We start from the raw sequence: 16,930 nt of genomic DNA on the forward strand, positions 1-16,930 counted from the left end.
TGCTGGATTCATTATGTAAGGCAGGTTCTTCTGTCATGCTGTTTGGAAGGACGAGGCGAGAGGAGTGAATCCAAACACAGTATTTATTTACTCAGAAGAAGAAGAAGATGTAATGAAGATGAAAACACTTGAGCAAAAGTAAAAATAAATTGTTTTTTAAAAACATTGGGCGGGCGGGCGGGCGGGCGGACGGGCGGACAGACAAGAATCGACGAAGACTATGGGAAACACGAGGGCTATAAATACACACATGAAGACTAATGACTACACAAGAGACAGCTGGAAACAATGAGGGATGAAATCAGGAACACAGGCTTGATGAGGAAGACAAAAATAAATTTCAAACTAAGAGTCCCGGAACATTTCAGAATAAAAGTGTTTGGATACAGAAAGATGACAAAAGGGTTCACACTGTGACACATACTGCAGAAGTTCTTAAATGTTTGCTGCGTGGTGCTAAAAGCAAGTTAATTGTTCTCCCAAAGATGTAATGCTATATTGAGTTTTAAATCAAGAAAACCTACTGCTCTACCATAAACTTAAACCCAGACAATAGTGTCATAAAAGCAAATGTAAAAGTGAAATGAAAAAAAGTAAAAGTATATTTTCATGGTTCCTCTTTGATAAAACTTGTGTGTTCGGATGACAATTAAATCACGTGGGACAAGCAAGACCTGCTGATCACATGATTGCAGTTGCACTTGTTATATGGAAAATTCATCAATCCACAAACTGTGTCCTCTGTATTTGCATTTAAATATGTTTGGAATAGCCGGCTCTTATGGGTGAACTTTGGGAGCTGGCTCGCATATCAGAAGAGCCGAATCTATTTATAAACATTTAAAACAAAAAATGAAATGAATAATCAAAAGATTTAGATTAATAGAATTAACTAATTCAGAACACAAAAAAAGAAATAAAATAATATAGGCCTAAATGCTCAAGCGCACACACATTTGAATATCTGCTCAGACTAACAGCCTCACCTGTTGTTCCATTCAATCAGACACACATTGTCAACCAATGAACCAAAGATGCTTGAGGGAAGGTGGAGCCAACGTATTATGTTATTCATTTTGAATATTACATTTATATGCACTTTGTTAATATACATTAAAATGTTATACTTTAAATGCATATGTGAAATAGTATCTTCCTTTTTTACTATTATTTAAATTAGTGGGATGGTGCAGTTTTGCAAATTGTTATTTATTTTTCTTTCATATGGTTCAATATTATATTATGCTGTTCAGATTGTATTTGTTTTGGATGGTTAGATTTTAAAGTTATACTTTAAATGCAAATGTTTAATAGGATTCTTTTTAATAACTGTTAGGAATTCCTTGTCTTGTTTCACTGTTGCCCTTGTTTGCCTTTTTTGTCACCTTTGCTTTCCTTAGTTTTCTCTTCATTCCCCTGTTGTCTGCCCTGTGTCTCACTAATCTATTGTTTATGAACTACATTTCCCACAATCCACCTGCCGTCATCACTGCCATTTTGTTCATTGTTTTCACCTGTGTCTCATTTGTATTATCACTCCCTGTGTATTTAAGCCCTGCTTTTTGTTCACTCCTCGTCGTTCGTTGAATGTTGTTTGGCCTGGTTTGCTGTCCTTGCCTATGTTCCCTGTTTTATGTTTATTTCCCCATTGAGGGTTTTCCTTTGTGTTTGTTTTCTTAATAAAGTTTAGCTGCATTTTAGATCCGCTCTCCTCGTCTGCCTTCGCTGCCTCATTCATAACAGAACGAACGACCCACAATGGATCTAGCGGCTTTCTTCAATGAGCTGACCCAAGCGGATCTGTCGATCCGCGAATACACCTACTTTTTTGTCGCCGCGACCATCATTGGCGGATGGAGAGAGGAAGCGCTGAAAGCGACTTACCGAGCCGGCCTGCCTACGCGCCGGTGGCAAGAGTCGCCCGGAATCGAGGGTTACACCTGGCGAGAGTACGTCGATCTGATTTTGTCGACTTTCGCAGCTGGCGAACCTCCTCTCTCGATCCCGGGTGTGCTCTCCACGGGAATCAACACCTCCACGCTGCCAGCTTGGTCCGCTCCAGAGCCGGTGTGCCCAGCTTCCTCTGTTCCTGAACCAGCGTGCTCAACTTCGCCCGCTCTAGCGCCAGCGCGCTCAACCTCGTCAGCCCGAAGGAGGAGGAGGAGGGCAGAAGCTTCTGCTCGTTAGTCCATACCTTCCACGGCCTGCGAGCCTGTGCCCACGCCTGCCACGGCCAGCGAGCCAGAGCCCACGCCTGCCAAGGCCGGCGAGCCAGAGCCCACGCCTGCCACGGCCGGCGAGCCAGAGCCCTCGCCTGCCACGGCCGGCGAGCCAGAGCCCTCGCCTGCCACGGCCGGCGAGCCAGAGCCCTCGCCTGCCACGGCCGGCGAGCCAGAGCCCTCGCCTGCCACGGCCGGCGAGCCAGAGCCCTCGCCTGCCACGGCCGGCAAGCCAGAGCCCTCGCCTGCCCCGGTCTGCGAGCCAGAGCCCTCGTCAGCTACGGTCGGCGAGCCAGAACCCTCGCCTGCCCCGGTCTGCGAGCCAGAGCCCTCGTCAGCCACGGTCAGCGAACCCAAGCCAGTGCATACCACGGTCATCCAGCCAGAACCTGTCGCCTCAGAAGTTAGTGAGCCAGTGCCTGACGCCTTGGTCGTCCCTGAGCCAGCGCCTGTAGCCTCCGACGTCAGCGAGCCAGCGCCTGTAGCCTCCGACGTCAGCGAGCCAGCGCCTGTAGCCTCCGACGTCAGCGAGCCAGCGCCTGTAGCCTCCGACGTCAGCGAGCCAGCGCCTGTAGCCTCCGACATCAGCGAGCCAGCGCCTGTAGCCTCCGACGTCAGCGAGCCAGCGCCTGTAGCCTCCGACGTCAGCCAGCCAGCGCCTGTAGCCTCCGACGTCAGTCAGCCAGCACCTGTAGCCTCCGACGTCAGTCAGCCAGCGCCTGTAGCCTCCGACATCAGTGAGCCAGCGCCTGTAGCCTCGACTGTCCCTGAGCCAGCGCCTGTAGCCTCGACCGTCCCTGAGCCAGCACCTGTGGTCTTGTCCGTCCCAGAGCCAGTAGCCATGACTGTCCAAGAGCCAGCACCAGTAGCCATGACCGTCCAAGAGCCAGCACCCCTCGAGCCTCCCAGGGCTCCTCCTTCCGAGCTTTCCAGAGCTCTGCCTTCCGAGCTTCCTGAGCTTTCCAGAGCTCCGCCCTCCGAGCCTTCCAGAGCTCCACCTTCCGAGCTTCCTAGAGCTCCGCCTTTCGAGCCTCCCGAGCTTTCCAGAGCTCCGCCTCCCGAGCTTTCCAGAGCTCCGCCTCCCAAGCTTTCCAGAGCTCCGCCTCCTGAGCTTTCCAGAGCTCCACCTCCTGAGCTTTCCAGAGCTCCGCCTTCCGAGCCTCCCGAGCTTTCCAGAGCTTCACCTCTCAAGCCTCCCAGGGCTCCGCCTCTCAAGCCTCTCGAGCCTCCCAGGACTCCGCCTCCAGAGCCTCTCGAGTCTTCCACGGCCCTTCTCCCCGAGCCTCCTACGGCTCCACCTCCAGAGCCTCCTACGGCTCCGCCTCCCAGGGCTCCATCTCTCAAGTCTCTCGAGTCTGCCAGGGCTCCTCCTCTCGAGCCTCCCAGGGCTCCGCCTCTCGAGCCTCCCTCTGCTCTGCCTCCTGAGCCTCCCACGGCTCTGCCCCCTGAGCCTCCCGAGCTTTCCATGGTTCCTCCTCCCTCGGCTCTGCCTCCTGAGCCTCCCACGGCTCCGCCCCCTGAGGCCTCTGAGCCTCCAGAGCCTCCCTCAGCTCCGCCTCCAGAGCCTCCCTCAGCTGAGCCTCCCTAGCTTTCCATGGTTCCTCTTCCCTCGGCTCTGCCTCCTGAGCCTCCCACGGCTCCGCCCCCTGAGGCCTCCAGAGCCTCCCTCAGCTCCGCCTCCAGAGCCTCCCTCAGCTGAGCCTCCTATGGCTCCGCCTCCAGAGCCTCCTACGGCTCCGCCCTCAGAGCCTCCCGAGCCTCCTACGGCTCCGCCTCCCGAGCCTCCTGCGGCTCCGCCTCCAGAGCCTCCTACGGCTCCGCTGCCAGAGCCTTCCAGGTCACCGCCTTTAGGGCCTCCTCCCAGGGGTCCTGACCCTGTCCCTGACCTGTGGCCTCCTCCCAGACCTTCTGACCCTGTTCCCGTCCTGTGGCCTCCTCCCAGGCCTCCTGACCCAGTCCCTGTCCTGTGGCCGCTTCCCAGGCCACCTGACCCTGTTCCAGTCCTGTGGCCTCCTCCCAGGCCTCCTGACCCGGTCCCTGTCCTGTGGCCTCTGCCCAGGCCCCCTGACCCAGTCCCTGTCCAGTGGCCTCCTCCCAGGTTCCCCAAACCTGTCCTTGCCCGGTGGCCAGCTCCCTGACCACCTGAACTTGTCCTTGCCCTTTGTGCCCCCTTGGACTTCCTGCCTGCCCTCTGTGCCCCCTTGGACTTCCTGCCTGCCCTTTGTGCCCCCTTGGACTTCCTGCCTGCCCTTTGTGCCCCCTGCCTGCCTTCTGTGCCCCCTTGGACTTCCTGCCTGTCCTTTGTGCCCCCTTGGACTTCCTGTCTACCCTTCGTTGCCCCCTGGACTGCCTGTCTGCCCACCACAAGCTCCCCCCCAAGTCTATGGACATTTTTTGTTTTGTTTTATGTTGATCGTCTGGAATCCGATCCTTGAGGGGGGGGCTATGTTAGGAATTCCTTGTCTTGTTTCACTGTTGCCCTTGTTTGCCTTTTTTGTCACCTTTGCTTTCCTTAGTTTTCTCTTCATTCCCCTGTTGTCTGCCCTGTGTCTCACTAATCTATTGTTTATGAACTACATTTCCCACAATCCACCTGCTGTCATCACTGCCATTTTGTTCATTGTTTTCACCTGTGTCTCATTTGTATTATCACTCCCTGTGTATTTAAGCCCTGCATTTTGTTCACTCCTCGTCGTTCTTTGAATGTTGTTTAGCCTGGTTTGCTGTCCTTGCCTATGTTCCCTGTTTTATGTTTATTTTCCCCATTGAGGGTTTTCCTTTGTGTTTGTTTTCTTAATAAAGTTTAGCTGCATTTTAGATCCGCTCTCCTCGTCTGCCTTCGCTGCCTCATTCATAACAATAACAAACCAATGCATGTTAAAATAAATTGTGGTTAAGGTAGAGTATGATTTCATTTAATAATTTAATTAGAATTGTTTTAACACCAATTATAGTCAAACTATCGCAAACTGTTTGATTTGAAAAAATGCTAAACATATTTTTTTAAAGAGCCGTTTGCGAGCCAAAAGAGCTGGCTGAGACCTGAATTGGGTGAGGCACAAAAGGGAGATATACAAAATGTGCGGAGTTGGTGGGCCCCCAGAAACAGGGTTGAGAACCACTGCATTAAGCATGTTCCATCACACCGCTTGTAGATAATCCTTGCTAAGTGCTTGCATCTGTGTTCACGTTCTTGCGCAGAGTGTGTTTTGGCCTTAAGTGTTTATGAACGGATAATCTGCCGTTTAACTCGTGATTGGTGTGAAAGTAAATGAAAGTCATTGTTGTTTTAGTGCCTCTCGTGTTTATTTCACCAGAAAACTGCCACAATATGTACAATGAGCAACGTAAAAATAATTTAACAAAACATTTAGGTATACTATGAAACCAAGTTGGTGCTTCTTACCTGTGTCTCTCCATGATGATATCAGGCACACTTAAGAAGTTTTGTAAAGTCTTTTGCATCTATACTGTATTACTGCATTATACTGTACTGTAAATTTGATATTTGAAAATGTGTATACACTTTCCAAAAACTCTTGATGTATTTCAATGGTTGACTGACAAGTGAGTAGGCGGTCCTTCACATATTCTACAAACACAATGATGTCCAAAGTGTTTTGAACTACCTCCAAATGTGGTGGAAATGTACGAATCTCAAAAAGTTTTGGAACACGTTTACACTTGTATTTAGCATCATTACGTTTCAAATGGATTGCCTAAAATGGATGTAAATACCAGGTGTAAACAAGACATTGTTTTAATGTTTAAATGGACAAAACAGTTCCCATGAAGACAGAGTGCTGTTTCCTCCCAAAAAAAAAACGGAATCACCAAGGGCATGAGGGAACAGAAAAAAACTCACGTGAGTGTAGGCATTACTTAAAGAGAGAGTTATAAGAGAAGACTTTACATGTATAAGTAAATTATTTATTATAATAAATAAATTAACTTACTGAGTTGTTGTGTGGACATACCGTAGCACAGTTTTTGACCCAAGTATAAAGCAGTTCACTGTTGAACTATGGCTGTATTGCTGGATGCTTGCTGCTGAGTTTCCACATGCTATTGGAAGCTTCATGTTCACTTTGGCAGACACCAGAGGCAATATATGTTCTTGTCAGTAGATTCAACAGAAATCACTCAAATGCATCAAGCACGTACGTATTTATGTATTAATGTCCACCCATACAAATGTAAATTAGTTTGTGTTTGCACTACTGAAGAAAACAGCACTCTGGACTTGTTATATGGCATTATATTGTTATTTGCTACCACTGGGCATATTTGATCACAGCTGGTTACATGACATCCCAGCATATAGTACAAGACAGTCATCTTAAAAGCAGCCTGTCACCACCACAACTATGAGGAACTGGTCAAAGCAGACAGGATGTCTTGGAGGTGAGAGACTGGGGGATCTTCTTGGAGTCACTCGTTGAAGATGTTGACACAGTGTGTGGACAATACAGGTCCCATAATGTCAGTTCCTCAATAAAAAACTTTGGATCACAAGAAGCTGAAGGACTTGTTGAACGGAAGAAGACCTTCAGGTGTGGGGAAAGTGTAGGTGGTACCAAAATAGACTATGTTATGTGGGCTGCTGGTGCAGGTGCAAGACTGCACGTAACCTTCCCCAACAACTCAAGAGAAGTCATATAGTTCCCCACATCCCTATGGGAGGGAAGCGACGTAATGCCAGCTGCTGCCTTTTCTCTCTCTATGTTTTCTGTCCATAGAGTGTTAGATGCGGAAGGGGGCGGGCATGGCCTGGGTCTGGAAGGCCATCAAAATGGCATCCACGATCCCGTGGGAAAGCCTCTGTTGGAGACAGCATTCCCTTTCCATTGTCCCCCAAGCAGACAAAGAGCTGCTCAGAGTGTCTAAAGCTCTGTGTGTGATACAAGTAGGTACACAAAGCACGCACTGGACACAGCAACGCTAAGGCTGAGTCTGCCTCCTCCTTGGGGTAGCGCTTGCGGGTTCACTACCTGAACAGGAGAAAAGGAGAAAAAATGAGAATGTCCTTCCTCAGGGGAATTTTCCAGGGAGGTGCTGTCACAAGGAGTGTGAGATCTGAGAACCAAGTGCGAGAAGGCCAATAAGGGGACACGAGAATTACTTGTTCCTCATCCTCCCTGACCTTGCACAGGACTTGTGCAAGTAGGCTCACTGGGGGAAATGCGTATTTGTGCAGCCCCCAGGGCCAGCTGTTTGTCAGCGTGTCTGTGCCGAGGGGGGCTTCCATCAGAGAGTACCAGAACGGGCAGTGGGTGGAATCTCGGGAGGCGAACAGATCTACCTGTGCTCTGACGAACCAAGCCCAAATCAGCTGGACCACCTGAGAGTGGAGTCTCCACACTCCGCTGAGCATTACCTGTCGTGACAGCGCGTCCGCTGTGGTTTTTAGGTTGCCCTCCTCCAAAGGAGGAGATGACGAGCAAGTTGCGACATGCGACGAGAATGAACGCCGCTCTGGCGATTTATATACGCTAGTGTCGCTTTGTTGTCTGTGCGAATCAACATGTGCTTGGCGCAGAAAACTGCAGATCTGCACAGGGTAAGAAATAAAGCCAACAACTCCAGGCAGTTGATGTGCTAACCCAGCCGGGGCCCCATCCAGGAGCCAGTGGCTGCGTGCCTGTTGCACATGGTGCCCCAGCCCGTTGCACATGGTGCCCCAGCATCTGGACACCTGCTGTATGTGGACTCGTGTCCGTAGAAAACAGAGGTCTGTCCAAGGGCTGATTAAGTGACAGCAGGAAGGGGTGAGGGTCACACGGTATGTGCCGTAGCACCATGCCCATCTCGGGACTGAAGTCTGAAACCAGTGCTGAAGCGGTCTCAAATGCATCAACCTGAGCAGGGCAACCGTCTCTGAGGATGCCCCAGGAGAATCTGAAATAGTTTCAGTGGAACCGCTGTGCCCGGTCTGAACATACTCATGAAGGGGAGGACCTTGTACTGATACACCTGGCTGTCGAAAGTGAACTGTAGAAGGGGTTTGTGAGGGGGTAATATTGAGACACGAAACTACACATCCTTCAGGTCTACCACCGCGAACCAATCTTGATGCCGGACGCACGTCAAAATCTGTTTCTGCATCAGCATCTTGAACGGAAGTCAGCACCACCGCCTTTCTTGGGTACGATGAAGTAAGGGCTGTAGAAACCCTTCTCCATCTTGGCTGGAGGGACAGGCTCTATCGCGTCCTTGCACAGAAGGGTTGCGATCTCCGAGGTGGTTCGCGGGGATTTTCCTGGCAAAACCGTGCCGGTAACTGTCGAAACCGCCTCCAGCGCCAGCCACGCCGGCCTTATACCCGTGGGTAGAAGGCTTTCCCCCAGAAGAAGGAATGCCACGATCGCAACGTTGCCATGGTCATGCTCTCACAATGAGAACATGAACCATTCACAAATGCTGCCTCAGTGTGTTCTCTGCCCAGACACATCATCGTAGACACGATCAACCAAGCCAGAGCTCCCTCTACCAGGCATTTTTACGTCCCAAAGTGGTGCTTGTTTGCAAATTGGTGTTCTTCCTGATCTAAAGACCTGCAGAGATGCGCAATTGGGTCAATGCTCTCATTTGTGCCGGAGAGGCTGGAGGAGAGGCTGTCCCCCTCCTCCTTGAAGGTTTATGTAGCCGCCATATCAGCTAACCACGACGCAGTAGATGGTAAGGCCCTAGGGAAGCACGATCTGATGATCATGTTCCTTAGAGGTGCCTGGAGGTTGAACCCTCCCAGGCCATGTCTGTTCCCCTCATGGGATCTCTCCATGGTCCTTTCAGGCCTTCAGGGACCCCCCTTCGAGCCGCTAGAATCAGTCGAGCTCTGAGACCTCTCCTCCCCCTGGTCGCCGTGTTTATAGCAACTCCTCCCTCGTAGCAGGTAGGATCTACCACCGCACCATTCCCACATGTGGCCTGAAAGGGCAGGTGGTGGTCTCCGCAGGGTCTTTTCCCCCTGAAAGAACAGGAGTTGGAAAAGAATGACTTCCCTGATGTGTGTGATAGCCCTAGCCGCTTTAACTCTATGTGAGAAACATAGAGAGAGAAACAGCGCGGCTAGCGCGGCCTGCTCCCATGCTTGGCACATCGCTTTTTCCCCTTCGGGGTGCCGGGAACCTAATAAGTTTATGATGATTTTATGGGGTGTTGGGGAAGGGTACGTGCAGTCTGACACAGCCTGTTGCTTTGGCATGCAACTGCCTGCCCTCACCTGCATCAGCAGCGCATGTACACGGTTCAGTGCGTGGCGTGATTGAATAGGGACCCCTAGTGTTGCTTCATTCGACAAGTGAGCGACAGACGGGGAATGTCTAAGTTACTGTTGTAACCTCCGTTCCCTGATGGAGGGAACGAGACTTTGTGTCCCCCTGGCCAGGATGTTGAACCGAACCACTGCTATTGCTGAACCTTATACTTTGCTCCTCAGTGCAAAACCTGAATGGACAGATGTATGATTCCCTCCTTTTATACCCGGGGGAGGGACATGCAAATTCTGTCTGCCAATTTCTCATTGGCCTTATCTCAAGTTCAAAGGTAACCGAGGCCTTCAAAGAAGTCCCCCTAGTGTCGCTAGTGTTGCTTCATTCCACACAACGTCTCATTCCCTCCATCAGGGAATGGAGGTTGCAACAGTAACCTAGACGTTTTGTTTATTCAGGGCAAGACAGTCATACTTCGAGTCAAAACAATGCAGGAAAACTTTTGGCTAGATATATAAAACAGAGTCTTTTTCGACCATTCCCTCAGTGAAATCTGCTGGTGGTAAAATATTTACCTCGGTCATTGATATTAATGATGCTTTTAAAGAGTTATATCTTGTTCTTTATAGTTCCACATCTTCGTCTACAGATGAAAAACTCCCTAAATTGACGACTGACCAAAAAAATTATCTTGATTCTGAGATAACCTTGGAGGAGCTTGACAAGGTAATTAACGCCCTGCCTACAGGCAAATCTCTGGGACCAGATCTTATGCTACAGAACTGACTCCACTTTTGCTAGAAGTTTATTCGGAATCATTAAAGTATGGAAAGCTTGACACAAGCTTGGATCAGTCTGATTCTTAAAAAGGATTAAGATCCAAGTGAGTGTGAAAGTTACCATCCAATTTCAATGATCCAGCTAGATGTAAAAATGTGGTCAAAAACTTTGGCAAACCGATTAAGTAAAGTTATGACATCTCTTATACTTATAGATCGGGGGGGGGGGGGGTTATTCTGGGCTGTAGCTCTTCTGATAACATTAGGTGTTTCATCAATATCATGTGGTCAGTAGCAAATTAGCAGTCTCTGGTCGCTGCCATCTCACTTGATGCCGAAAAGGAATTTGATATGGTAGAATGGGATTATCTTTTAAGATTTTGGAAACGTATGAGTTCCAAAATTATTGGTTGGATTAAGTTACTTTATAGACACCCTATAGCTGCAGTTCAAATGAATGGATTCATTTCAGAATATTTTACTCTGAATAGGAGCACTCGGCAGGGTTTCCCTCTTTCCCCATTATTGTTCTGTCTTGCCCTGGAACCATTATCAGCGATAAGAAATGAGGATGGTTTTCCAATTGTTGTGGCAGGATTTATGGCACATAAGCTTTTGCTTTACGCAGATTATATTTTATTATTGGTCTCTGACCCTACTAGATCTATGCCTTTCACAGAATTATTAATTCCTTTTCTAAGTTCTCAGGACACAACGTCAATTGGTCTAAATCCGAAGCTTTTACTCTGACAGTGTATTATCCAGTTATGGCCTTCCAGCCAGGTTCCTTCCAGTGGCCCAAACAGGGCATTAAGTATTTGGGTATTTTATTCCCAGCAAATTTGTCTGATTTAGTAAATATTTACCCTTTAATAAAAAGGTTTTCGAGCAATGTGGACAGGTGGGCTTCATTACATTTATCTATGATTGGGAAGGTTATTGTTATTAATATGAACTGTATTCCAAAATTCAACTACCTGCTACATTCAGTCCCTATAGATGTCCCCCTCTCTTATTTCAAGCAATTTGATAGCATAGCGAAGGCAACCTGTGTAAGAGTTGAGTGTTCAGAACCTTTGAGAATTTGGGTCATCATTTGGGATTCCCAGATCTCAGTTTTATAGGTATTTACAGCTAAGCCACATGCTTTGTACTGTTTTTGGGAGTAGCTCACACCCCCCTAAAGTGGCAGATGCTTTGGGAGAGGTGATTATTGCTTTTGGAAAAGGTCACGAGGCATCAGTGTATTACTCCCTGTTAATTCAGACTCTTGGGGACAGAGCTTCAACTTCTCTGAAGAGATTATGGGAGAAATATTTAATCTTGGTATTGGAGGAGGTAGTGTGGGCTAGGATTCTAAAAAATGTCAAGTCTTTATCTAGAGATGCAAGGGTTCACCTTATGCAGTTCAAGATTTACATAGATTCTATTGGACCCCATCTAGACTGTATAGGCTTGGTCTTAAAGACACACCTACCTGCAGGAGATGCAATCAGAGGATGGAGATACAACCCATATTTTTTGTGGGTGCATTAAGATCCAAGAATTCTGGTTAAGAGTTCAGAATTTTGTATGTGACGTCTTGGGCACTCGAGTTTTGTTTTGCCACAGACTCATTATTTTGGGAGATGGGGCAGAAATCAATGTGGAGAATAAACATGTGGCGGATTGGGTCCTAACCTTACCTGAATTATGGTCGACAGACAGGTGATTTTGTGTGGTTGGATGTCGGTTGGAGCTCCCCCGTTTCAAGAGTGTTGCTAGGAGAGTGGTAGCATTAGAGGAGGGGTCTTATTGAAGATTAGAGAATCTGGATTTGTTTGTAGGAAAATGGGGTGGATATTTAGCATTCTTGGAGGGGTCTTGGGTGGAATAATGGAGAGAGAGAGAGAGGGGTAATTGTCAGTGTGTGTGCTTTTTAAATATATGTTTTTTCTCTTTTTCCCTCTATTAGTTGTTTGGTTTTTGTTTTTCTTTATATGTGTTTATGTAAGACTGCAGGCGTGCTGTATTATGACAATTCTTTTATTTCTACAGCTCCTGCCAACAGATCCTCCGAAAAAACCAGACCCAGTCACCTCAGAAACTGTGGTGTTTTGGGGTCTACGATTATGGCAGGTTGTGGGCATTTTCTCCATGTTCATTTTAGCAATTAGTAAGTGTCTAAACGTTTTTAGATTACATCAACACAAATGGTTATCTCACGTTATCTTAAATCAACATGAAATGGCATTCACAAAACATTTTGCTTCCAAGGTCAAGCCCGATATTTGGTGGATCTCATTATTATTTGTAGGTATTTGTACTGTACAGAACATTTATATATTAGTATATTTTAATTAATTAAGTAAAATGGCATGAGAGTTACAGTTGATCAAATGTGGATTCTGTAGATCAATTTTTACACTCTTAATCTAATCATAAAGTTGATCCAAACCCATCTGTCAAAGGACAGATTATAGACTAAAGGGACACAAATTATGTCATTAGTCAATTGTGATAAAATGTGTAGTTACAGTACTGTGTTTTCCTTTGCAATACAGTATATTTGTCTCTGCAAAGATTATTAAGCTGTTCTAAGTATTTGAACATGAAACATTACACACTTCACCATAAAGATGGCAAATTATGCATTCATTTTGAACATTTTTCATATTTGGAATTCCGATTCACCTTAAATGATATCAAAATAAGACCTCAAGTGAATGTTAATGAAATTCCACCAGAGCACAATACCATTTACAGAATTTACAAAGGGATTTGAGGTGCTCCCATGATGCTGTCTTTAGTAAAGGACATTTTTCTTTCTAAGATTTAAAAGCCCTCTGCCTCATTTCACAGTAATAACCCTCTGCTGCATCTTCAAATGCCGAATTCCCAGGACGAAAAAAGAGATTGAGGCTCGGCACGCACAAAGACTAGCCGCGAAAACATATGCCAACACACTGGAGACTGTGCCCCCCCTCAACGAGCTCACAGATGTGCCGGGAGGTAAGGGACACATACGTTGTTTGTTCTTTCAGTTCTCAGAAACTCGCACTGTTATTGTCTCTTGTTTTGGTCTTTTTATTAACAACATTCTGTAACCAGTAACATGTTTTTATCCTATGAGATGTTTTTTTATCTACGAGATCCTCACTAACAGCTGGTGGAAGGGAGGCTGAAGGGGAAGAGCTGCGAGTTTGAGGCCACATTGATTATTGTTAAGACATTTGTTTTATCTCACTTTATAATAATTGTATTTATTTATTTATTTGATCAACAAAAAAACGACACTAATGAAAAAACATTGTAGAACATTCTTTACACAATACATTCAAAACATATTATTGTATCATTGTAAAAAATACAGATCAAATACTGTACTGATACTGACTTATTTTCTTCCTTTCTTTTCTTCTTCCTTCTCTTTCTTTTTTCTCATTCTTTATTCCTTCTTTCTGTCTTTCTTTTTGCCTTCTTTCTGTTATTCTTTAGTTTGTTTGTTTCCTTTCTTTCTCCTTCATTCCTTTCTATCTTTCTTTTTTCTTTCCTTCTGTCTTCTTTCTTTCTTTATTCCTTCCTCCCTTCTTTCTTTCTTTACTTCTTTATTCCTTCCTTCTCCCTTTCTTTCTTTCTATAGTGTCTATTTTCTTTGTTCAGTCTTCTTTCAGTCTTTCTTTTTCCTTGTTTTCTTTTTTCTTTCTGTCTGTCTTTCTTTCTTCCTCCTTCATTCCTTTGTTTCTTTAATTATTTTGTTTCTGTCTGTCTATCTATCTATCTATCTATCTATCTATCTATCTATCTATCTATCTATCTATCTATCTATCTATCTATCTCTATTTCTTTTTTTATTCTTTCTTTCCTTTTTTCTTTCTTTGTTTATTTCTTTAATTATTTTGTTTCTTTCCTTTCTTTCTATTCATCTATCTTTCTGTCTGTCTTTCTTTCTCCCTTCTATCTATCTATCTATCTATCTATCTATCTATCTATCTATCTATCTATCTATCTATCTATCTATCTATCTATCTATCTATCTCTATTTCTTTTTTATTCTTTCTTTCCTTTTTTCTTTTGTTTATTTCCTTTCTTTTTATCCATCTTTCTTCTGTAATCCTCCCTTCTCTCTGACTTTCTTTTTTCCTTCTGTCTGTCTTTCTTTCTTTTGTTTATTTCTTTTTTCTTTCTTTTGCTTCTTTCCATCCTTTCTTTTCTTCCTTTACCATCCTTCTCCCTTCTTTCTTTCTTTATTTCTTTCTTCCTTCATTCCTGCCTTCTTTCCTTCCTTTCTTTAATTACTTCTTTATTCTTTCTCTCTTTCTCCTTCTTTCTTTCTTTTTTATTCCTTCCTTCATTCTTTCTGTCTTTCTTTCTTTTTCCTTCTGTCTCCTTCCTTCCTTCTTTTCTTTTTCCACCATTCTTTCTTTCTTTCTTAATTTTTTTGTCTTTGTAAATAAAACAATCTATATGCAATGTACACTTACAAACATGCTTATAACAATCAAAACAACAACAACAACACAAATCATACAACATAAAAAAAATGGGTTGCTTTTATATCTTTCATATTTTTCTACAATTCAGCTCAAATCTTTAGTTTCTACTGCAGTGTCAGATCTGATCTGTCTTTTCCCAAAGCATTGATCTTTTTCTTCTGCTAAACTGTATTCTTCCCTTTCTCTTCACATATCTCTTGTGTTTACTCAGCTATTGCGGAAACTTCTGCACTGCAGACAGTCTCTGAGCAGGTTCAGGCTCACGGGAGTGGACAACTTCCTCTGGTCAGGGAAGAAGATGAACCAGCTAATCTGGTTGCTTAGATTGACGCACTCTAGCGCTCACCTGTACTTCCTCTGCTTTTCTGCCTGTCCATCCTGAGCCTGCACTCCTGGTGTCATAAAACAGTGCATGTTTACAACACAATACCAACATTTTTATCATACAGAAGTATAGCTGAATAGCAGAACTATGCATTTAATGCACCTGTGTCATATTTGATTTGAATAGTCTGTTAGTCTATAGTTTAAAATTCTATTTATTTTGCTATCCTAACTACTTATATGATTCGTTCTATTTTATTAAGTGCATTAAGCATTGTTTTTTTCCTGCTGTCTGTAACACTATTAAAACAGACCTATGATCCTATGATCCACCAGTTGTGAACTCATGCCTTAGAGTAGATACTTAAAGACTTTCAAGACTATTTATGATAAAGCTGGTGAAATGTGCTGCCCACAGTGTTTTTGAGACCGTCGTTGTGCTTCTGGTTAATCTTCTGTCAGTAGGTGTTCATGTGTATGTTAGTGAATCTGTCCAAAAGGACACATCTTAGAAAATAGCAAGGTCGAAATGAATAAAAAGCACAAAGCTGCACTTTTTCTTTTTCTTCTCTTTCTCTGTTTGTGAAACTTTTACTTTCTAAGATGATTCTGTGTGTCTTCCTAAGCCTGTTTCAAACATGAATAAATACCTAACCTTTAACTAACATTGGGAATAGGGCTTTTGTATGTATATCAATGCTTCCTGATAATCTCACCTAAAGAAATATTTCACCCAAACATGACATTTCTGTCATCATTTACTCAGTTCCTCATGTCTCATCTCCCAGCATGAACAACACTATTAACTTTTTGCCCATCAAGAGCCCCCCATCCAACACACAGGACACAACAGAATGTTCATACAGCTATTTTCCATATGAAAACATAGAGTGACCTGGGCCCCTAAACGTATCATCAAGTATCAAGATGGAAGTAAGTATAATCAAGTAGTTCATACTGTATGATTCAAGCACTATATTCCAAGTCTTCTGAACCCATTAGATAGCTTTGTGTGAGGAACAGGCCAGAATTGTAATTGTTATTCACTCTTTATCTTCTGCAGTTGCATTTAAATATCTCATTGCTGTGACGTGCTTAATGCGTGTTTCTGCAATGATTCTTTTAGTTAACTTTTAGGAGTGCACTAGAATATCAATGACCTCAAAGTTAATAGAAGTGGACTAAAAGCCACAAAAGTCCAATTTGTATTTCACTGAGGTCTTTAACACCATATACAAGTATAGGCTACATGGAACAGGAAAATGGCTCATGAGGTCAAACCTTCCCTCGTCCACTCCAAGTGAGTCTTTTTGATCCACTGTTGCACTATTGCAACATTGGTCAGCTGTCAAGGAGAGGACTATTTATAGTCTCATTATTCCAAGAGGATCATGGTTGATAAAGCATTGTTTAACACACTGTAAATAGATGGCTGCAAAAAGTAATTTTCAGCATGACGTAGAACAACATACGGAACTCGTTGATGTTTATTTGCACACGTGAATGAGGCGTAAAAAATTGCATGCACGCACTATGCCTAAGATAACATGGTGCGTTTCAAACAAACAAACCCACTGAGGCTCGAGCTTAGCTAAACAAGCCCTGAGTTAATTATATTAATCATTAGAGCTAAAGACATTCTAATGAGATTCTCCCAGATTCCAACGAGACCATTTAGCACAGGAAGTGCCCCTCGACAGGCACTGTTGGCATCCTGGGATCCATGTGTTCCTAGATGGAGCACATTATGCACTTGTGGCTTCATTCTGTGGGCACGTGCATTTTTTACAGTCAGCTATGCAAATAATGCTAGCGGATTTCCACTGCAGCTGCATCAGAATTAATTTGGTCAACCATTTTAATATCAGACAGAGAGGAGTGGTCGGATTGTGTGATTTATGATCGTATTGCTTATTAAGCAC

At 44.7% G+C, this 16,930-nt stretch overlaps 1 protein-coding gene across 2 annotated transcripts in view; it reads left to right on the top strand.

The window, feature by feature from the left end:
- The window catches only part of LOC127649480 (uncharacterized), a 44,884-nt gene that overhangs the window by 16,903 nt on the left and 11,051 nt on the right, over window positions 1–16,930 (top strand). The window contains exons 2-4 of one of the 2 annotated variants that reach the window (XM_052134586.1): window positions 12,247–12,364; window positions 13,051–13,200; window positions 14,896–15,650. In XM_052134586.1, the coding sequence (XP_051990546.1) occupies window positions 12,247–12,364; window positions 13,051–13,200; window positions 14,896–15,008 (381 nt within the window). In that variant the 3' untranslated portion in view covers window positions 15,009–15,650. Of the gene's footprint in view, window positions 1–12,246; window positions 12,365–13,050; window positions 13,201–14,895; window positions 15,651–16,930 lie in introns of those variants that run through there. The other variant, XM_052134584.1, reaches the window with a different exon arrangement.

Source organism: Xyrauchen texanus, chromosome 9 (assembly GCF_025860055.1).
Source record: "Xyrauchen texanus isolate HMW12.3.18 chromosome 9, RBS_HiC_50CHRs, whole genome shotgun sequence".
NCBI classification, from domain to species: Eukaryota; Metazoa; Chordata; class Actinopteri; order Cypriniformes; family Catostomidae; genus Xyrauchen; species Xyrauchen texanus.